Below are 23928 nucleotides of genomic sequence, written 5' to 3' on the forward strand. Positions count from 1 at the left end.
ATTATATACATGTTGAAAGCGCCATTAGTACTTGTCAATTGTCATTGAAAGAAAGATATCAATGTCAAAAGGTTGACTCCTCATCTACCATAGAAAATACCCCTTTTGGTGTGATTTTGTTTGAAGAGGAATCCTACAAAATCCAATAAAAGAATAGTAACATTTGGGCAAATTTCCTAATTTCAAAATTTCCCTTCTTCATCACTTTGACTATTACATTAAATCAAGAAATGCATGCATGGAAACATAAATATATTGAAGTTAAAAGGTTAATTCCTGCGTAACTTTTTATTCCTTCTTCCTTTCTTATTTGCAAAAGAGATTCGCTACAAGATTTGAGGTACAATAGTGATAGATTTATCAGTAAACTAACGGAACATTTGGTTGGTGTTTTGAAGAGGGAATGAGGGTGAGATGAGGGGAATTGACATATTCTCTTGTTTGATTGATTTTTGGAGGTGAAATTCCAAACTCATCACGCTGACTATTTTCCATGAAGAATGATTTTTAATATTTAAAAGACTATTTTACCATCATTATAAAATAATCAAAACCATTAAATTAATACTATTCTTTTTATTTTCTACAAAGAAAAAATGATAATATGGATACTGTATTAGTAAAATTCTCACTCTTTATTTTAAACCAAATATGACCATGCTCAATTCACATTCACCCCATACTCACCTCACACAATTATGAACCAAATGCCCTGTAAGTGCTTAAAATATTCCTCAGTTAAATGTTATCTTTCATCGTTAACGTCCTCCTTCTTCGAACGCGCGCTTAATCTCGCCCGGTTTTGCGCCATGAAACAATGTTATTCAGATCAGAAACCCTATTGGAGGATACAACTCCAGGCCTCCCTCTTGGTTTTAACAAGGGTTTACAGAAAACTAGAATGAACATCAACTCTAGCATGAACAACGTAAGACTTGTCCATACCAGAATTGTTCTTCTCCAATACCAAATGCTCTTTTTCAGCAGTGGAAGCCCGGATTCGAGTACTAATGTTGCACCATATATTTCTGGTATTCCTGCTCCATATTCGAATTCCGCTCGCTGTTCTAATACAACCTTCAAGTAGGCAGTCGGTTCAAGTCCTTCAGTGAATTCCTTCATTTTTATGTTGAGAATTTGCGATTCTGATTGCAGCCCAGGAATGATTGCTGCACTCCTGATAATTGCTTCAACATGTCTGAGTTGTTCACTTTTGAACCTTAACATGCTGGGATGGCTTGAACTAGCAGTGACTTCACCGTTTGCCGATAGAAAATCGACTCTCACCTTGTCGAAAATTAGATTAAAATGTCAACAAATTTTGCATTACAACAAATAAACAGACAATTCTATGATGCATAGAAATGAAAGATAAGGATTGATGTATTGACAGAGGAAAACAGAAATAGTACCACGAAAACGCCAAGTTTCCGATTGTATTCAGACTCTGGCAGCGTCAATGAAACAGTGAGCCGCAGCTTGTGATTGTAAGGAATGGCACGAGCACCGCGCTGCTTCATAGTATCCGTCATGCCAGGAGAAGACATAATCGGGACCAAAGCAACCGGACTAGGCTTGGTGTAATCGAAATTTAGGCTTTCTGTTATCTGAATTGGTTGTACTGCTATTTGTCTTACAATAAGACTCCCAAGTACAAAACCAGATACCAATAGCCCCAAAAGCAAGAAAAACACATAGCTTGACCAAAAGAATCCGCAACCAAGTCTCATTGCAACATTCAACATTGACTTCTGAGCTTTCTGTTTCACACTTTTACTTCTCACATCCCACATTTGGAACACCCTTTTGATCAAACACCTTCTGAGCTCCTTCAGGGATCGAATCGGAAAGATGAAGAACATCAATGAAAGATAAGATAGCCGAATTGGGAATGTTAAAAGACTAACCAGCACATTAATCTGAAAACCCATGAATTTTATAGGCAAGATTGCAAGGTAAGCAAAAAAATTCAAAGGCAATAGTCCACCACCAGAGTAGCCTCCCAATGAAGGATGATTTACCAATCTTGACACATTCACATACTCTTCATCATTCCTTTCATTTTCTTGCAATGCATTGTTAACTACTGCTCTGCATCTTCTCTCCTTTGAACTAGAAGCCAAGTCCTTGCTTGAAAAACTCCTAGGCCGGTCGAATGCAAGACTATTCAGCCTCACTGATTTTCCATCCTTAAGCACCTTCTCAGCTCCATACACAACAAATTTGAGCAGATACAGTTTTAGTACAACACTTAGACTCTGCGACCGCAAGAAATTTTCATCCCCATCACCTTTCCAAGTTTTTGATTCATCCATGAAGGGTTATAGGACAAGATTAAAGCTTGAGGTAATGTGTTCTTCCATGGACTTTTTATAGGAGGGAAATGGTGACAGAACAAAATCTTTAATTTCTTGGGATGCGAAAAGTTTGAACAGTTATGATTGGTCGGTGGTCCTAGGAATCTAACTGGTTTGCTCGTTATGTAGTGAAAATCTTGATCAACTTATCAGGATAAGTTGCAGTGAAATACACAATTCAATCAACAGTTAGTACTGTTCTTGGTTTTTGTATCAAATCCTGTAAGGACACTGGATTGCTCATATTGGGCACACACATCCAGGTGGAGCTCGAGTGACATTGATCAATCATAGCAATCCAGTAAATCCAAAGAGAGATTTCAATCAAAACATTTAGAAAGAACTTGGCATGCATGCTATTGATGCAAAGTGTTTATTTTAATCAGAAATTAAATTACCATTGAAATCAAGAAATAGAGGGTTTACAGCCTCATGAGCAATACAAGTACGGAATTTCCTCTAATCAAACTCATAAGCTATCAAAATTCTTCGACAGCCGAGCAAGAGAATGCGCCACTCTATTGCCAGTCTGAGGAACATAACCAAAACTAACATACGCCAAGGAAGACACAAGTTTCCTTATTGCATCAATAAAATGACCACCCATGCTAGTTGATAATTGTTGGAATTAACAGCAGCAATAATATGATGGAAGAGTTAGATTTTACCTCAATTCCTTGGAACCCGCTCTCCCTCAACATAATTGTAAACCCTGTAGCACTGCCATAACTTCTGCAATAGCGTGTTCATAATCTACCTTTATATACTCCGCTAAAGGAAAAAAATTCATGTCATTTGTTATCACAAAGATTAGCACCAACACCGATGGCATTCCTCTCCTTAAAAACAACTCCATCCACATTGAGTTTGTACCTCAATTGTTATGGAGGCCTCCATTGTTGAACTTCTCCAGAATGCTCGCCTTTGTCGTAGAAACCATCACCACCTTTTTTGCATCATGAGAATTCAAAAAATCACGCATATAATTTTTAATTACTTGGTGCATCGCTGTTCCAACCCAAGCACCTCTTCTTTACATAAGAAAGTCACATTTCAGTAACTTCCCTTATCATCCTAATAACACATATTTCTGCCAAACTATTACTTCACAACAACATCAAAATTAAACTAAAATTTTTCAATGATATGTGCTCCATTTTCGTCGTTCATCAATCTAATTTTACATCAGCAAGATCCTTTGCAAGGGGCTGACTCGAACTTTCATTCGCATCTTTACTGTTGGCAGAAACTGAGGAATCAATCCATGGTCCATCAATTGATATGCTTCCCTGATCCTGACTGTTGTGAGAGAATGCTGAGATATTTGTTTGGCTGTCATGTGAAAGTATCTCAAATGCCTTAAACCTTGCATCTGGATTTGAACCTCGTTTTACCAACGGCGCTTGCACTGCAATCTTGCCCTGCAGCATGCTCAACACCATAGACATGGGTGCCCTCAATGTGGGGGATGGGTTGGTACACAATAGTGCCAAGTTAAGCATCATTACTGCCTCTTCCGGAGAGTAGTTTGAACCAAGGCTTGGATCTACGAGTTCGAGAAGGTTTCCTTGTTCTTGCTGGACATAGGCCTTCAATAGCATGTATGAAAAATATTATTATTGAGTTTACACTTCCCATGCATGAAAGACATTAAAGATTATTTGCAGCAATCACATTACTAACATTGAGACTAAATCATTTCACATAGTTCAGAAAGAAAAAGAAAAAGTCTGATTCCTACTATTAGTATTATCCAATACAAATAAATATATTTTCTAGTTTAAAATCGCATGTAGCGCATTTAACATAAAATGCAGATACGCTATATCACGTAAAATTGTATCGAGCAATGTAAAGATTTCCTGATTATGGAGTTTCAAAATAAAGCTTGCTCATGCAGTAAATAAAAGTTTACCCAGTCGAGAAGATAAACAAACTCCTCCTTTGGCCTGTAATTTGTGTTGCTCTTCCCACTAACAATCTCTAAAAGAACAACTCCGAAGCTGTAGACATCTGCTTTGTCAGTCAGGTAGCCCCTCATTGCATATTCAGGAGCCATATAACCTCTGCAAGTAAATCAGTTAGTACCAAAACAGTAATTTGACTAAGAATGACTATTGCTTCTCCGGAACCATAGATGGTTCTAATTCACGAAAGTCAGCACAAAATAAAAAAGGAGAGAACTTACATTGTTCCAGCTATTCGTGTGCTGATATGGGTATTCTCTTCTTCATCGAGTTTTGCCAAACCAAAGTCAGATATCTTAGCAGTTAGGTCCTTGTCAAGCAGCACATTCGTTGCTTTTATGTCTCTGTGTACTATTTTCAACCTCGATTCCTCGTGAAGGTAAGCCAATCCCCTTGCTATGTCCATGCATATCTTCTTCCTCGTTTCCCAGTTCAAATTAAGCCGTTGGTCCTCAGGACCTGGAGTAAGACATAGCATGGGAGGCATTCAGTGATAAATTCCATTCTAGAACATCAATGATGCATGAACAACTTCCGACCTTGCAAGTTCTCTCCAACTTTTTAATGATTTTTTTAATGCAAATGTTCATAGGGATGACTTCCAAAATTATCCATGAAGTACAGATAGAAGTTTACTGAGTGAAAGTAGAGACACTAGTACTACAGATATTCTTGAATCTGTTAAAAGAATAGATTAGTAGATGTGGGATATGTGGTTACCAAAAAGTGCGCGAGCAAGACTGTTGTTTTCCAAGTACTCATAAACTAGCAACAACTGGTTTCCTTCAATACAACAGCCATACAGTCTCACAAGATTTGGATGTTGTAAGGCAGATATCATGCCTATCTCGTTTACAAATTCCCGGTTCCCTTGTTTTGATTTCGACGATAGTTGCTTAACAGCAATTACAGCACCATCCGACAGCTTACCCTGAAATCAAGTAGAGCAGATTACAACTATTTATCAAGAAACTGTTATTTTCTCACGGGTGCAAATATTTGGCACGACCTTGTTGTAACTGTTGACATTTTGGACCTTGGGGGAACCACATTACATGGGCCTAAAATTGGACTTAACTTGTTTATAAGCCACTCAAACTCTCCATTTCTTTTCCATGCAAGACTCTTGTGTGGGTTCCAACACTCCCCCTCACACAAGAGCTCATCAATATCGGGCCTCTCATTGGACCCTTCACCATATGGCCTCATTGGGCCTTCACCATACAGGTCAAATTTAACCCTTCACCACACGGCCACTTTGGGCCTCTTCACCATACCCCCATTAACCTTGCTCCAATAGACCAATACCATATTGACATTTTGAACCTTGGGGAAACCATTACATGGGCCTAGAATTGGACTTAATGCACAAGTAGTTGGAACGCCCATTATGACTCACAAAACAATGGCTTGTGAGCTTGGATCCAATCCCTAGTTTATAAGCCACTCAAAACTCTCCATTACTTTTCCCTGTGACTCGTGTGGGTTCCAACAGTAATGCATACTGCTCTTAGCCTCATAGTTTCATGAAGGAAAAAGAATCAAGAATTACCTTGTAAACTGGCCCAAAACCTCCTTCCCCTATCTTATTTGCAGCGTCAAAATTATTGGTTGCTGCTTTAAGTTGTCTCAATGTGAAATGACCAGTTTGGAGATCTAGTGCACGAAGTTCTGCAACACAAGCCAGATTTAACAGGAGAAGCACAGTTCAGTTCAGCATAGCTCAATAAAGCAGGAGTTCATAATCTTATTGTGAAGAGTAATGGGCATGCCACAAAGGTAATGGAATCACACAAAAAAAAAAAGAAAAAAAAAGAGGCAAACTATATCTGGTCTTCCAAAATATTTCCCAACTTACAGAACTAAACAAAAAATAAATGCCCAAAACTAATGTGTTGTTAACCTCACCTTTATCTTCGTCATATTTCCCGCCCAAATAACCTTTCATTCGGAGGACGAACAATATTAATATAACACTAACAAATGAAGCAATTACAATGCCAACTATAGCTCCAGTCGATAAACGTCCGGTGTCCACTTTGAAGTCTATAAGAAGCAAAATCACGCAATTAGGTGGCCACTCGATAGAAAGAAAGGATAAATTTCTTGAATTCAATATAATCTTACTTGGTGTCACTGAAATAGCTGATATAAGTGGTCCATAGACACCTCTGTCAGGAACCGCAGTGGTTCCTTTCCCTGACCAGTATAAGTGGATCTCTAGACTGCTACCATTAACATGAATATTATTAAACTCCATAACTATTCCCTTGCCAACTCCTCTAGCTTTCTCCATGATATTGAAGTCTCCTAAAACTACTTGTCCCTGAAGATACGAGATTTATCAACTCACAAGTAAGATTTGAAACTAGAAACAAAATGCTTGTCTGAGAACTGGCGTCCTTACTTGAATTGATACATCGAAGATGCGTCTCCCAAGGCTGCTAAATTTTTGATCATCAGAATACATTATTTCCGCAAAGTGGAGCCGCACTTTATAACTGCCCGTTCGCAAGCAAAGGCCGTAGTACCTGAGTGATAGAGGAGCAAGACGGGCAGTTTTGTAAAATTCTGCTCCACTCATATTAAGAGAAAATGAGTTTGTTGCGAGGAAACCAGCATCGTCATTGTTCAGATAGGTCCCTGTGCTACTGTAAGCCCATTTTTGTCCTACAGAATTGAAGGTTGATGGCCCCCTTGTATTTAGGTCTTCCTCATAGTCATCTCCCTCAAAACTCAGCCTGCCACCTCCACAGTTTATAAACAAGGAATGGTCTGTGGATACAGGTTTAGTTCATATTAATTACAAATTCTTTCATCTGGAATGTAAAGCTGGCACTAGTAAGTACCATGATTTTTAACATCCATTCTCACTTACATTGAGTTTTACTGGAGCACAAGAGCTCCTTAGTTAAGCACCAATTAACCCTACAAAAAATGAAATTAAGATATTTAGTGAGTGAATAATGTTTTAGATGTCATTCGATGAGAATTTAAAGTATAAAAGGATCTCACGAGTTGCTCTGGGAAGATGAATGACTTGAAACTAAGTTCCTGGTAAGAAATGAATCATAGTTAGACAAATGCAAACGAGAAATAATGTAAGAAGATGCCAGAAATAAGCAACCTTAGAAACAAGAAAATTCTTACACTTCAGGCATCTCGCAACCAGTTTTAGGTGAGCCTGTGAAATTGTTGTATGATAAATCCCTATGATAGAAAACATCACAATATCAGCAAAACAATATTCTTGCCTAAATTATTAAGGGGAAACTACAATTGCTCACAAGTCGTAAAATTTTAAAGATGCAGCATGCAGCCAATGACACTGTAACTTCATGGTTTCAAAGAGACTCACAAATATTTCTTGCTGGTCAACACCCATCCAGGTACTTCTCCAGTAAGTGAGTTGTTTGTCAGAAACCTACATCCATCGACCATGTAACATCTCACTACTGAATAAACAAGTAATCAATGGGGTGCGTAAACAGGACCAAATTGAGATTTATTCATTTCATTACATGTAATCTAGCTTTTCCAAAGTCTGAAATGTTGTCGGTATCTCACCAGTTAACCTGTTGAAACTAAGATCTCTGACAAGTAAAGTGCTTATAGATCAGTCATTGCAAAACTCATACTATTAAGCATCTCTTTGAATATAACTCGTTCAAAGAACGAAACTTACAGTTCTTTCAATTCAGTCATTCCCCCAATGTATTCTCGAATTGTATCACTAATCAAGCAATTTCTCAGTATCCTATGCCCAGAAAAGGTTATCAGTCAGCCAAATAGTTTTAGGAACCAGCAAGAAATCACACACAGTTGCACAATCTGGCCAGAGAGTAGTATTCAACTTACAGTCGCTCCATGTTTTTCATGTCTAGAAGATTAGGGAAAGTTGAACTTGATCCATTTAGATCCGTTATCCTCCTGTGAAACAACTTATACAAGTAAGTACCATTTGCTTCATGATTCTCGTGTTCAACTTATGTCAATGTAATATCTTTCAACATTCACAGATAGATAAGGAATGAATGCTCACAGTTCAGTTAAGTTTTTCAGTAGGGATATCGTTTGAGGAATAGGGCCCACCAACCCCGTGCCTTGCAAATCTCTGAAACAAAAGACATAATCCTCATGTATATATATAAAATGTGGTTCCCTAACAAAAATTAATTGAATTGAAGTTTCAATTCTCACAGTCGATCTAGCTTCGTCCAGTTGCCAATGAAATCCGGTATCCTCCCTGACAATGAACTCCCATCTATCCTACTGCAAGCAGTTGTGGAAAAGTTACGATGTAGTCAGAAGTCAACTCTAGATTTATGAATAATCGTTTCATGTTAAATCGACTTACAAATCCGTTAAGTTCCTCAACTTTCCATATGTTTGTGGAATTACTCCAATAAAATTATTTGCACTAAGAAGGCTGCAAGATTGACAGACAATAAGTAAAAAAAAAAAAATTTGAGAACCATAATAAAGAAATTAATATAATAACAAGTGACAGACTCCTAAGGACTTGACAGGACAGCTGGAAAAAATGAAATAAGATATTATACTAAAATCAAAAGAGGGAACCACATTTGAGTGTTCTTTTGCATACATTAATTTATTCAAAAAAAAAGATACAATTGACACAAATTAGAAAGTAAATTTTTTATTAATAAAACTCTAAAATGCTTCCTAAAAAAGAAGGGGAAAAAAAACCCAAATCTTCACTTCTATAGCTTCCAACCCCACAAGCATTACTAAATAGCCAATATGAAACCTTTCCTGACCTCATCAAAAGTAAAGCACAAGCACATTAACCAATGCATCCTCACATGGAGTGAGTACAGGGGAGAGAGAGAAAGAGTGAGGCAAAATGTTAATTAATAAATTAGATGGTTAAATAATTAAGTCGGGGCAAAAATATTTGAACCAAAGATTCAGCCAACTAACCATGTCCCGAAACCAGCTACAACACTAATTTTATTCATGCCTATAGTTTTTCACAATGCCTTCATCTCAGACTACAACCAAATGGTACTCGAAAAAGAAGATTATCAGAATTGAAATCAGAATGCAAAGCATGTTCCTAACTGCTGGAAAAGAAGAACGAGAGGGATGAAAAATAAGCTCAACAACAAAATGACATCAGCACTCTTACAGTCTTTTCAAGTTTCCCAAACTTCCAAGGTTTTCGGGTAGATTTCCTCCGAGAAGATTATCCTCCAAGATCCTGAAAAATAAAATTGAATTCACAACCAAAGTCACAACTCATTCTTTGCAATGTGGCATAAAACTCTATTTCATTACTCACAGTTCTTGTAGTGTAGCAATATTGCCAATTTCAGGTGGAATTGTACCGCTGAGACGGTTTGCTATAAGGGCCCTGAGGCATGCAAACAATTACAAATGTGCAAATCAAATAAAATACATCTTTAACCGAAAAAAGAAGCTAACAAAATTGCACAAGAATAACTTACAACTTGGTAAGAGGTAGTCGAGCAAAACTAGCAGGGATTGTTCCGTTGATATAGTTGCGAGAGAGATCACTGTTCAGTTGTAATGAACACTTTACTTTAGTCTACGTCAACTATAAATGGAGATTAAAAAAATGAAAGCTACAACTTCAATTTTTGGGGTGTGTGATTTTCGACAAAGAATAAATGTTCCGTTTTCTTTAACATAACACCTTGAAAATATCCATTGATGGTCACTATACTATAAATGTAGAAGCCAACAATAATCACCAAAATTTAAAAAAAAAAAAGAGAAGAAAAGAAAAAAGATAAGTGTTTGAATTTGCAGTCTGAAATCATCAGACCAGCTAAGGCATACGTCACTTACAGTTCCTGCAGATATGTAAGATTTCCAAATTCCTCAGCTAGGACTCCAGTTACATTATAACCCTTCAGCAATCTGTCATTGAAAACAATATTACTAAAATATCATAATGAAACAGAAACATTTTAAGGAAAAAAGTAAATCTGCGTTTGCTCCTATTTGAGCATGCTTAAGAATACACAGGCAACATATGAAGTTCTGACGTAAGTTTTTGACAGTTTTATTCAGTGTCACTGAAATACTAGGTTGGCTGCCCCTATGTGGTTCTATTCATCCAATTTCAATTCTTTTTTAACTTGCTGTAGAAAAAAGATGCATTGTATGCAACGTAAGTATTCTAAACAATTCTAGATTTAATATAATTTAAAGATTTATACTATTTTCATTGATGAGCAGTTAAATGCTTGAGGCCTATCAAGTGGTTTGACATGCCAGATGTGCCATATGCTCACATATCTCATAAGCTGCTGCAGTAGAAAGATCTCATCTCATACTCCAGATTTATATGCAGTATAAAAAGGACGTAAAAAAAAGCCATTTTTAAGGGGAAAAAATAAATATAGAGATAAGGGAAGAAGGTCATACATGTTAGTGATATGGCAAACGCTGCCATTGTTAAATGAACAGTTGCACGAAACGTTGCTTTGAATTTTGTTAGGGAAGACAAGGGTTGTGTTCCATTGCACAGTACCACAAGAAAATCGAGTAATGTTCCAATGCTCATTATGCAATTTTGCAGATATTGTTTTGAGAGTTTCAACTGTTAGAAAACAAATTAATTCATGGAAATATTAGTGAAACTAATGAAAAATCAGTTGACATATCATTAACAATAAATTTTTACCTATATTCTTTAATGAAAAATAAATACCTACACTACAGCAATAAATGTTGCCGCGTAGTCAAACACAAGGATAAGCCACAAAAACACATCAAAAGTTTGACCTCAAAGTGGTCAAAAGTCAAAACTATCTTGGTTTATTATATTTTTCTTCTTCTAATATAAATGTGCAATAATTTGCACATTAATTGGTAATTTTTTTCATTTTTTATCAACGAGTGGGGAGTGGGAAAGAAAACATAGCCTACCGAACTCAACACACATGGATAGACGGATTGGTCTTAGATTGATGTTTCCCAACTGTTTAATGGATATTCATTTTGTGAACATCAATGGCTGCTATGCATTCTAGTCTAAACTTGGCAATACATGGCCATTGATTGGAACCTTAATAGTAGTCCTTAAGCAACCTGCTTAATCTTGCTAAGAGTTGAGGGCAAAACCAGTAATAATACATTTGAAAATGATAAGATAATTAATAGTATAATGAGAACATCAGCCATAAAGACAAAAAACAAAAAAGGAAAAGCATAACAATGACATCTGTCAAACTAAAATAAATTATGGGCCCTTCTCAAATCAATCAGTGCATGCATGTAGATGATGACATCTCAAATCACAATTAAAGTTAGTGGACCCCATCTAAGGAAAAATATATCTTGCAATATCAATTGGAAAGTCCTATATTCTTTTTAGATGATAATATATAGATAAATCATTGGAACTTCAAACAAGCAAAATTAATCTATAGAAAAAAAGATAGAAAAAAAAAAGAGATGAGAACAACAATCCATGATAGACATCATTCAATTGCATGGGTCCCCACTCCCCAATAAAATATCGAAAAAACTCACAAGTTCGAAAATTTTCTTATTGTTTCTCGCTATTTCTCGACAGCCAAACAGACTAATTTCAATCATTGTTGTAATTAAAGTACAGAAAGACCCTTCAGAATACAACCCAGAATCAAAATCAAGTTTATTTTACAAACTACATTATCTGAAACAGGAAGAACAAGAAATGAAAGAACCCATTTTGACAAATTCGTTAATCCCCAACACTCAAACAACAATTTAATCCTCAAAGTCCGTCAGATTCCAGGGAACCAACCAGGGAATTTGTTCACAATTTCGAAAACAGAGAGAAACTGAGCACAGACAACCAAAGTGGAAAGTGTACCTTCTTCCACTGGCAAGAGTTGAGCATTAGATCGAAACTCCACCAAACCATTCAAAGCCACAAATCCAAAAACAAAAGCAGAGAATGCCATGGAGACTGATAGAACGAAACCCATTTCTCTCAGCCAACAAAACCTCATCTGAAAAGTCGTGGAAACCGAAGTAATCCCTCAAATTAACAAAACAACAAGCACTTGAATGGCACAAACAAAGTGTGCTCTCTAAAACCCATAAAAGGATGGAACTTTCAGAGAGAATAGGACAGCGGAGTAGTTAAAGAAAAAGATTGAGGCTTCAAAGGAGAAAATTTAAGGAGAAACAAAAACCCATAAAAGGCTCGAAGGCTTCAAAGGAGAAAATTTAAGGAGAAACAAAAACATGGGTCGAAGTGGTTTCCAAGAAACAGTTAGCTGTTCGAGGGAACCAAGAGCAGAAAACTTTGGAGGATCAAGAGACGTTTTTCTCTGCTTCTTTTTTAAATGTTTTTCCGAAAAGAATGTTGTGAGTTGTGCGTTTGAACTTGGAAGACTTTTTTTATTAAGTAAAAAAAATACGTGATTTTTGAAAAATAGCCAAATTGTGTGTAGCCACCAAGGTGGAATTGTAGGGGTTGTACGGCCCCTATCATTTTGACATTTCCTTCTGAAACTGCCCCATGCAGCGTCACGTGCTTTAAGTCAGATGGAAATGGATTCTTGCAGGATGAAAGTGCAAGAAGTAATGGGCTCAGAGAGGGGGCCAACAGAAAAAGAAGATGGGCAAATAATGGGCGGAGAGAGGGGGCCTGTAAGAGGAAGAGATGGTCAAATTGGTATGGGCTTGATGTGCCCAATCAATGAAAGTCTAGCTAGGCACATGAAACAAACAGATATTGCTTTCATGGAATCTGATGAAAATCCTCATGGCTTCCGGAAGTCCGTTTGGGTTTGCGTTTGAGACCGAAATTACTTGCCGAGTTGGCATTAGGCCCAACGCGTCCCTCCGGGGCAATGAGAGGGAGTCCACAAACGAAACAACGCAAAGTGATATTGGTTCGCTTATTCATTCAGTTATGGGAGAGTCAGGTTCAGAGGAGAGTGTACCACCAGGTTTTGAGAGCACTTTCAATGCTTCACTTGTTCACAAAAGAAGAAGGGGGAAAAGGAAAAATTATAGCAAAATGATTGTTTTCAAATAGATTCTATTGGAACAGTGCAGGAGAGTTGCAGAGGAAGAAAAGAACAAGAAGAAGTCAAAGCAAAACCAGAGTAAGAGTGGAAATAAAACGTTCTGATTCACGTGCAATCAGCTCAAACTGGAGTAAACCTATTGGGATTGAAGATGCAACAACTTCAAAATGCAGCATTGTAGAGGAAACACAGGCTACACTGGATTTGTTGAATTGCTTGGGTCTATCAAGCCCACATGATGACACAAAAATCCTCAGCAGAATCACAGAGGTAGTTACTAGCAAAGCTTTAGAGGCCTTTGCAAGGCAAGGCAAGACAAAGTGAGTGCAGACTGATTAGTGCACACTCTGCTTTATCTTAATCAGATGGGGTTTGGGAGACTGCTTTGTCTCCACTGCTTTGATGAGAGTGGTTTGGGAAAGGAGATTTTTTGTTGCGCTCTATAGTGATACTCTGAGGATGGTTTGTAGACTTTTGAGCTTTTTTTTAGTTGGTGGGCTTGTTTGTCTGTCGATGTCTTTTTGGGAGATTGTATTCTCGAAGTTTTGGGTGTTTGTTCCCTCGTGTTCCTGTTGTGAGCATCGGTTGCTTTAGTGAGGTTTGAGCATAGGTTATGCGAGGGCTTTTATGTCTTCATTTTTTGCTTCTTTGTTCTTTTCTATCGGACCATCCATTGATGCCCTGTTGTCTTCTTTTGTTTTGTTTTTAATAATATGCTTCTGCTTATCAAAAAAAAAAGTATTCACTTGATGTGTGGGTTACTATTCATCCACTTAAAACCTCTCCAACTGTCAAGTGTCCCTAAATATACTTGTTGATATCAAGTGTGAAAAATGCCCCATTGTAACTATGTAGAACTTGAAACATAAGTTTCAAATGCTTGAAAAATGAGTTTCAAGTGTTGCGTTGGAGATGCTCTAACAAGGGTATAAAGATATGCCCGGTCATTTTGTTAAGTTAATGTAATTAGTTAAACTCTCTTCATGGCCGATCTTAACTATTTTAGTGCCCAAAGTTGTATGGTTAAGTGACGCCTTATTGTAAAAAAAAGCGCTAATTGAGAGAGTACTCACATTATTTGTATATCAAAAGTGATTGCAAAGTGCATGTTGTTAGAGTTTTTTGGACTTATTTTCGGTTGATGCTGAGGGAGAGGAGAAGGAGAATCATAGTAGGTAAGAGAAGTGGTTATGATTTTTGTCCTTATTTTCTGGTTGAACTGAGGGAGAGGAGAGGGAGAAGGCAAAGGAAATGGTTAGAATTTTTTGGGTTTATTTTCGAGTTCAGCTAATTTTGGACTACCTGACCAATGTTGAGTGTAAATTTTTTTAAAAAAATATGGTGTCCTATGGTCCTGGCCCCCAAGCCGCAGCTTTGGCTACTTCACCCTAGGGCAAGCCTTGATTCTCTTGTTTAGTGCATGTGTGTATTTCTCCTCCCCCATCCTCACATAATCATTAGGGATTGCTTGGATTGATATTTTAGAGAGTTAAGTGATGAGGGTTAAGGAGAGAGAAGTAACTTCACCTTATTTGGATTGTAAGAGAGAGAGTTAAGTGGGGTGTCCCCCTCACTTAATACCTCTCCAACTCTACATTTAGTAACTCTCATTAACTCTATCTTTTATCTAAGTAAGGGTGAGTCAAAGTAGTCACCCACTCATGACTCCCCCTTACTTAACTCTCCCTTCATTAACTATATTACACTCTTCATTGTTCAATGCAAGCAAAGCCTTATATAAAAGAAAAAAATCTTGCTTGTTTAATCAAATTTATTATCTATAATACTTATTATAGAGATACAATCAATTATACATCAAACTTAAACTTGTACATATAGATCCTTATTGATAATACCAAAACAACCTCCACTCAATAATGGACACGGGTTGATCAAAAAGGACACCGAACTTAATTGATGAGATACCTTGGATAAAGTCAGACATCTTGAAGCCCCACCTCACTATATTACCCATAAAGGTTACCTTGGTCAGACCCGACAAGAAGAGTACTTCACTATCATACCTCTGTAACATCCAAATATCTCGAATCATGCACCTCAAAATATCCAACAGAGTTATCTCGGATAAACTAGGAATGTTACACAAAGTCTAAAAATGAATAAAACTCTCTAGGAGGAATCCTTCTCCAATTTGAAGAAGAAGAGAGACCATTTCATAATAAAGCTAAAGCTTCCTTGAAACATGAAACACACTCCACAACGGATTAGGACTTTTTCAACCACTATCAAATGGCACTTCCATCAGATATAATTTTCATATAATTCACTACTTTCAATACATACTCAAGAGTCTCAAGCTAAGAGTTCACAATCCTCAGTTTCCTCACGTTCTGACTTAAGCATCAGAGCGTCCTTCACGAAAACACACCTCAGGGACCTCTTAACTTATGTTTGTTCCTTTGCTCACCTTGCAAAGAGTTGAAGCCCAACACCAGTAGCATCCCAATGACCTAGTTTTACCATCCTGATACGTCAATAAATTGAGCAAGATTTGCATATCGTTAGATTTGTGCCTTGTGTGGAAAGAACATATTTTCAAAATTAATTATGGTCCAAACCAGAAATATTAGAGAAATCAACCGTTCAAAGCCTAGTGGCCCCCGAGGAGACAATCGCGAGCAACACAACGATCCTCCAATCGAGAACATTGAGCAACCGATTTCGCCAATTGTTAATCCCAAGCAACATAACGCTTCCATCACTCAGGAGCAATTTGCTATGCTAATTCCACAGATACAAACCTTCTTTTAGAGGCTCGACATGATCTAGCCCACCAATGCAATAGGCTACTCCAAACTTGGCCATCAACAAAGATGTCGCACAACATCTAAGTTAAAAATTCCCAAACCACACCCCCTAATTGTGTTTCGAGACTTTCATATTGCTCCTACAACTACAATCCTATCACTAGGCACTACTAGCTCATTACCTATAGGGTATCTGTTGTGGTGGAGTTCCCTTCACCACATATATGTAATATCTTATCTCGATTATCGAATAAAGTGATTATTCCAAATTCCGTTTTTTGGGTCTTATTTTAGTTTTTTCTAATTGAGATTTGAGTGGTAGGTACTAATATTTTATTCTTGAAAATTTGTAATTAGGTTAAAAGGCATGAGGAATTGTTGATGGATACCAACAAAGCATCAATCTGAATATATGTGTCTTTTGGGAGAGAGGTATTTTTTAGTTTTATTTATTTATTTTTCTTGTTGATTTTGATTAATTTATTGTTGAATTTAGATAGTTAATTTGGATGCTCAACTGAACGCTTGCTGATTTTCTTGTGAAAATAGTGAAAATTATGCAATTTGCTTGAATTTTGTTTAGTTGCTTTACTAAAATATGAATATTGGATGTGTTAATAGGTAATTAATTAGGTTTTGATGTTTATCCATCAATCCAAGCATGCAAAAAAAAAGCTCTAGGTCAGCCCGATTAAATCCCAATTATCATCAACCGTCAATTATCACTTGAGTCGTCGAAAAAACTTCATGAAATCACTATCATCGTTTGAAAAAGAGCTTGATTTGACCAATACAACCAACGCCAGTGACCATCAACACCACCAATCAACTCCACAGACCAAGGCATATCACCTTTGATGTTCTATATTTTTTTTGTACTTTTTTCCTCAAAATGGATATGCAAATCTATTCTGATATGTTATTTGTTTTGGATCTACATAAATGTTATTTGTTTCCCCATAATATTATCTGTTTCTTCATACTTATCTACAAGAAATATATATATATAAAAAAAAGCAAACATATAACATATCAGCATTTCGAAATAGATAACAAATTAGCAGATTCGTTGGAATGGTGGATCACCGATCAAGGCCGTCAATCCACCAAAACGAAGCATCAGAGCACCACAACCAACCCCCAACCATCATCAGCCGTTGTCAGCTGCTGATTCCACCTGATTTTGACATTGAAGTCGCGGCCAACCATGAAGAGAAGTGTTCGATCCAGTGGCCAGAGACAGCACCTCGCAAGCCACCACCATGGGAGTGTAACCCATACCATGGCGCATAATTCCCACCCATTGGTTGGTCGAAATAGTCCCCGAAAGAGGAAACTCAGATTTGGGTGTTAAACGGGGAAGATGATGCTATTTTTATCAATAAAACAAATATTTATAATTTTTTATTCTTTATGAAATATTTTTTAAACTTGATGGATCTTATGAAACAAAACTTATTGGAATGTCATAATGGAACAAAACTTTTAGTGGAAATACTTATTTCCAGCTTTCCCTATAAAATTTCAATTCCTTCATGTCATCCAATTCCTTCTTCATTCTCTTAAATGGGAAGTAAAAGGTGATTAAATGGAAAAATCACCAAATAAAATACACACAACTCGAGAATCACGAGTAGCATAGACGACATTCATGTGTGTGGTATCCCATAAAGAAGTCTCGAGTTTGAGCCTTCCCATCCCCTTCTCCTGTACTAAAAGAACTTTTTAAACTAAATTTAATTTCAATGCACACAACTAAAAAACTTTTAAACTAAATTTAATTGCATTTTAATACGTGTCTTCTTATGAGTCTTTCTTTTGGCTGATGTGGCACCAAAAAAATTAGCTAAATTTTCTCTAAACTTCAGTATTACATTGATGTTATAGATAGATAGGTTATATTTTTATATTTACTTATTCATAGAGAAATTTTATTTACACAGTGAAAGACTTCCCTATTTTGTTATCAATAATCAATACCATCCCAAGACTACTAAGTACTTTGTCACAGTAAGTCACAGTAAGTCTCTCCTTTTGTCATATCCAGATTATGTTTTTTTATATCTCTTATTAGAAATAGTACTTGAAGTTGGTTCAAAAGAACTTGAGATTTTTTACATTTGATCTGATGGAAATTAAAATGCTGATTAAATTTCCATGCCAAAGATTTCTTATACCCAACCACTTTTTCGGACTTCAAAACTTATTCAAGGTTGAAAATGGTACTGCACTTATTCAAAGAATAATTGTAAAACTTTAATATTTCTACTAAGATTTAAAAATTACAAACCAATGACATTTTGAGATATTAATTAATAATTTGACGTAAATTTAGAATAATTTTGTGTAAATTTATGGTGTTAAATTTTATGGTATAAACTTAACAAGTGTGTAAATAAAATTTCTCTTATTTATATTGGTTGATTGATTATACAACATACAACGGACAAACTTCCCATCTTTTTGGATTTTTTTCCCTCTAATGTGCCCATTTGCTCCGGCTAATAACCTGTTCAATTTTTCAACCATTGGATTAAGATCGACAGATCCGACCGTCTACAATTTATGGATCAAATTGTGGGCCTTTGTCCTTCAACTCTCACTGCCTTCAACTCTTTTGTCTAACAAGTCATTTTCTTTCGATGACAACAGAAGTGGATCTGTCAACTTCTTTGAATCTAAGGGTTTTTCCTGACAGAGTAAACAAATTTAAAGCAAAGAAAATCTTATCTCCACACTATTGCTTCCATCAATCCAAGATAACAAGATGAGGGTAGATTTTAAAAAGTGAGGAAAATCTAGTTCGAGATAAGGTTTGGGGTTTAAGTTAATCAATCATCTATCGAGGAACAAAAGATAAACCAGATGCTCCTTGAAAGTGATAGTTAACCCACGAGAGATTGAAATCAAGAGCATATCTAGCAGTTGGAACTTCAAATTGATGGTGATAGCTGACCCAAAATAGAGAAATAGATGAAATTCAAAACCCGTAGCAGTAATCAAAGAAACCCTAACAAACCCCACAACAAATAACACAAATTCGCAACAAACCCAAGTACAATAAGAAGAAGAGCATTCTCCACTCTAGTGCTTTCATCAATCGAATGAAAGTGATGAGGGTAGATTTGAAAGTTGAGGAAAATCTAGTTTGAGATAAGGTAGAGAAGAAGAAGTGAGGAGAGAGGAGTAGTGGAGAGAGTCAATTTTGTTCTAATCTCAAACCTCAAGAGTCAAGACCCATTTTTTTTGTCCTTTAACTTAAACTGTTTGATCTGTATATGTTAATCCAACGGCTGAAAAATTGAACAGGTTATTAACCGGTGCACTACTGCACGGGCTCTCCCCCAAATCCCATTTGTATCTCCATTTTGTACCAAAAAAATAGCATTCAATTTAGTTGCAACTGTGGTGTAGCTGTCTAAGCTGTTTGTGTCTCCCACAGCATAACCCAATATTCAAATAACAAAAAACATATACCACATGTAATTCTTTAATAAAAATTCAACTTTGCCACCAGTACAAACGCCATCATGTTTTAAATCAAGATTTAATTTCACTTACCCTTCACAATTTAGTCTTTGTTGAAGTTTGTGAGACTCTATGATCGATGCTCCACTTTCACCAGCCACAAAACACCTTTAAACCCACTTTTCAACTTTACCTGTTAAAGCTTCAACGTATATGTGCTAGCACAAGTAGATCATCTCATCCCCACTAACAAAGCCTCCCAAAGCGAGATTTATCTTTCAATGCCTTGTAAGTTGGCAAACAAGCACACCACCAACATCAGAACCATGACCCCTACAACATATCTATAAATCCCATTTAAATGCTAGTTTAGAGCCTCATCTTGGCACAGAAATCAACAACCTACTCTTCCTATTCACGGCTTCTTCTACTTCCTCCAATTTCTTCTTTTCAATAGCTCTGTATCACACTTTTTTGTCTTTGTAGATGTTTCTTGTAGCTCCCATGAAAGCAAGACTTGCTGGAACAAATTAAGTAAAATTAGTTTGGGCTAAGCCCATCTCTTAAAGCTTTTGGCCTTCTTCAACAAGGTCCAAAAATTCTAAGTGAACCAACTTGTATCCATGACAAAACCATATATTATTTCAAATTAACATGTGACATTTTGTTATCTAAAATGAGTATTTAATTATTATTATTTTTTAAAGTCTCAGGTGTTAAAGGTGAGGTGGAAAGTTGCCATAGGTTTTTGCGGTAAAAGATGAAGTTGTAGATAGATCTTTTATGAAAACGAAAATGATGTGTCCATAATATTTTCATCCATAAACTGACATAATCTATGTGACATGCCAACTAAGCATGCCACATAGATTACTTGTATGGAAACAATTAAAGTAAGAGCGATTTCCGCCTCTCTCTCCTCTACCCTAGTTTATTTATGCTTTCTCTCTCTTGCTTTATTGCAAGAGAGGTTTACTTCCTTCTTTCCAGCTTTATTGTTTGCCTGCTGTAGAACAATAAAGTGTGAGACTTATTGAAATTACTAGCAAAACTGAATTATGTGTGGTAATCTTTGGGTGACATAATTCTAAAATGCACGAATAGTTGCCAGTGCGTGTGCACACAGACGGACATAATCCATTATGAACTTTGAAGTCATTAAGGTTCTGTAAAGTCCCACATCATTAAAAGATGTGGTAACAATGCCCTTTATAAGGGTTAAGCTCACCCCTTACCTATAACAAGGTCTTTTCATAGGCTTGAGTGAGTTGGGCCTAACCCACTCATTTGGATCTAAGGAGAAACAAAGTCGTGCGGGTCCGATGTATCCACGGAAACCAGACAACCCAAAGCGGACAATATTATAATATTGTTGGTGATCGTGCGGGTCCAATATATCCACGGGAACCAGACAACCCAAAACGAACAATATTGTAATATTGTTGGTGTGTATAAGGGTATGAATTTACGACAGGTTCGCTCCTAACTTGTGAGTATTTGCATGCTTGAAGTAAAAACAATCAAAAGATTGCAGCTGTTGATCATGATACTATTCAGTCACGTGAGGATGAAAGGGAAATAAGGAGTTGTTATGGAGAGATAAGGTAGTACATGAAATTGTTGTGGAGAGATAAGGCTATATCCTCACCTGGTCAACTAGAAGGTATTGGATAATCATGGTGGTTCAAGTGAGACTTGATCAAGATAAGAAATGATTCAACCGATGTACAAAACAGTCTCACAGGTTGTTCAACAAAATAATGAGGTTCATCCAAGGTTTAGTTGTGGTTTATCTTCAAACAAAGTTTGTGTTTACCATGACTCTTCATCAACTAATGGATCAATCGTGATAAGAGTTAAGGTCATGTATAGAGATAATACAGTTGAGCCTAGGTTGTATTTAACATAGCTTGTGTTTAACGTTTCAAGTTAAGCCAAATGAAATAAAATTCTCTTTCACTTTCTGTCAGAATCTCAAGCATGAATTTCTAATTTTATCTTGGTATCAGAGGCAGTGGTTAAACACAAGCTCAATTTTTTTTTTCTTTCCTCACTCAAAACAACACGTTCTTCTCTAAATTTCCAAGTCCCAAAAGCCAACAAAATGGCATCTCATAACCTCAATATTAGTAATTTTATTACTCAGCACCTGGACTCCTCCAACTATCCTGCATGGAGGGAGCAGGCATTAGCATTGGCTGAAAGTCAAGATCTGGTAGAGCACCTCACATCAGATGGACCACCAGCAACCATAGAAGTCACCAAAAATACAGCCAGCGAAGATGGGAAAGACACAACACCGGTAACAAGCACTGAACCAAACCCAGCATACATCACTTGGAAGAAGGCAGATCGAACACTTCGAGGATGGCTTATTGCAACACTTACAAAAGAGGCCCTTGGACTGGTAATCGGGCTCGAAACCACATGCTCTGTGTGGAGTTCTCTCAAGAGTGCTTATGCACAAGACTCTCAGGAAAGAGAATTTTCACTACGACATCAACTATCTTTCCTACGCAAAAGTGACAATGTCACAACTTCAGAGCACCTTCAAACCTTCAAATCGGTGTGTGATAGTTTAGCAGCAATTGGAAAACCTGTCCCAGATAGTGACAAGGTCTTCTATCTTCTCTCAAGCCTTGGACCAAGCTACAAACAATTCATCACTACCATGATGCGGCCACCTCGACCAACCTATCCTGAACTGGTCTCACAACTCCAATGCCACGATCAATGGAATCTGCTAGTCCCTGAAAATAGTGTAAGTCCTCTTGAACCTTTAAATGGATCAGCTACTTCGTTTGCTTTTGTTGGACAGCGACAACAGGGCAATCAAAGTTCCTACGGTGGTACATATGGAGGAAGAAACAATACCAATAATTTCTCCAGTACGGGCCGTGGGTTTCATGCACAAGGAGGGCAGCCCAATTTTTCTCAATATAACTCACAAACAACTGGTTATGAGTCACAAAAGATCCGCAAAGCACCACCACCACCACCTGGTTGTCGGCGCATGTTACCAATTGAAAGAGAGATGTACAAAAATGAAGTTTGTACTCGTTGCAAAAAAGCAGGACATATCTAAGATTTGCTGGTGGAACCAACTAGCCAAACAAAATCAAACGGATGAACTTCCACATGCCCTTGCTGCTCTCACTTTGGATAACTCCGTTGCCGAAACTGAATGGGTCACTGACACCGGAGCTTCTAATCACATGACAGGTAACCTTAAATTGCTTGACAATTTATAGCAATGTAATGGGTTTGATTCTGTTTTAATAGGAGATGGTTCTCCGCTGCCTATTAATGGAATTGGTGAAACAAGTATTAATGGAACAAAAGTTGCACTCAGGTTACCCCAAGTATTGCATGTGCCCGAATTGAAAAAAAATTTACTTTCTGTCAGCCAATTGACTAGTCAGTTTCCATTGAATCTTGAGTTTTCTAATGTTGGTTTTTGTGTAAAGGAATGAAAAACAGGTCAACAGGTGATCACAGGAACGCGCAAGGGTGATTTGTATGTATTGCCTAATCCACCAGAAGCACATTTTTCAAATCGTTTTAAATCAGGAACTGCAAAAGTTTGGCATCACAGATTGGGTCATTCCCAAATGGGTACTCTAAATTTTCTCAAGAAAGAGGGATTCATTAATGTCTTAGGCAAGAATAAGTCACAATTTTTTTGTGATAGTTGTCAACTAGGGAAGCTTAGCAAGTTACCTTTTAGTCCATCTGAACATTCAAGTACTGCTATGTTTGACAAAATTTTTTGTGATTTATGGGGTCCAGCTCCTGTATTATCTTTGGGTAATTTTCGTTACTATGCTTGTCTAGTTGATGATTATTCGAGATATACATGGTTTATTCCTCTTAAAGCCAAAAATGACTTTGTTGACTCATATCTTGCCTTTGAAAAATATGTAGCCCGTCAGTTTAATAAAAAAATTAAAATCTTTCATTCTGATGGAGGAGGAGAGTTTGTTAACAACAAGCTGCAATCACACTTCAAATCACAAGGTATTGTACATCATCTGTCATGTCCTTATACACCTGAACAAGCAAGAATGGTTGAGCGCAGACATCGAATAATCAGGGAACTCGGTATGACAATGCTCTTTCATAGTGGCTTACCATTAAAATTTTGGGTCGATGCTTTTGGTACGGCTGTATTTTTGATCAATCGACTTCCATCTTCCGGCATAAATTTTGATACTCCATTTTTTAAGTTACATGGTACACAGTTTGATTACTCTACTCTTAGGGTATTTGGCTCCAAATGTTTTCCATATATATGGGATAAACGAACAAATAAATTCGATCCTAAAAGCGTTCTCTGTGTGTTTGCAGG

At 37.0% G+C, this 23928-nt stretch overlaps 2 protein-coding genes across 2 annotated transcripts; both read right to left on the minus strand.

Annotated features, from left to right (window-relative positions):
• Positions 1–527: 527 nt before the first annotated feature.
• LOC119985786 (seipin-2-like) lies at positions 528–2829 on the minus strand. Its single transcript, XM_038830168.1, has 2 exons — positions 1413–2829; positions 528–1287 (listed from the first exon to the last, which is right to left on the minus strand). Exons 1-2 carry the CDS (start codon positions 2313–2315, stop codon positions 787–789), a joined length of 1404 nt encoding a protein of 467 aa, XP_038686096.1. The 5' UTR covers positions 2316–2829; the 3' UTR covers positions 528–786.
• A 495-nt stretch (positions 2830–3324) lies between these two features.
• LOC119985785 (probable LRR receptor-like serine/threonine-protein kinase At1g53430) lies at positions 3325–12463 on the minus strand. The gene is made up of 24 exons (XM_038830167.1): positions 12177–12463; positions 10742–10916; positions 10160–10231; positions 9796–9864; positions 9630–9701; positions 9477–9548; positions 8682–8753; positions 8525–8596; positions 8367–8438; positions 8183–8254; positions 8010–8081; positions 7846–7917; positions 7683–7748; positions 7475–7534; positions 7340–7378; positions 7203–7252; positions 6732–7099; positions 6452–6650; positions 6233–6370; positions 5877–5995; positions 5045–5255; positions 4546–4783; positions 4273–4423; positions 3325–3946 (listed from the first exon to the last, which is right to left on the minus strand). The coding sequence occupies exons 1-24, from the start codon at positions 12313–12315 to the stop codon at positions 3527–3529; spliced, it is 3090 nt and encodes a 1029-aa protein (XP_038686095.1). The 5' UTR covers positions 12316–12463; the 3' UTR covers positions 3325–3526.
• Between the last annotated feature and the right edge of the window lie 11465 nt (positions 12464–23928).

The sequence above is a fragment of the Tripterygium wilfordii genome, chromosome 19 (genome assembly GCF_013401445.1).
Source record: "Tripterygium wilfordii isolate XIE 37 chromosome 19, ASM1340144v1, whole genome shotgun sequence".
NCBI classification, from domain to species: Eukaryota; Viridiplantae; Streptophyta; class Magnoliopsida; order Celastrales; family Celastraceae; genus Tripterygium; species Tripterygium wilfordii.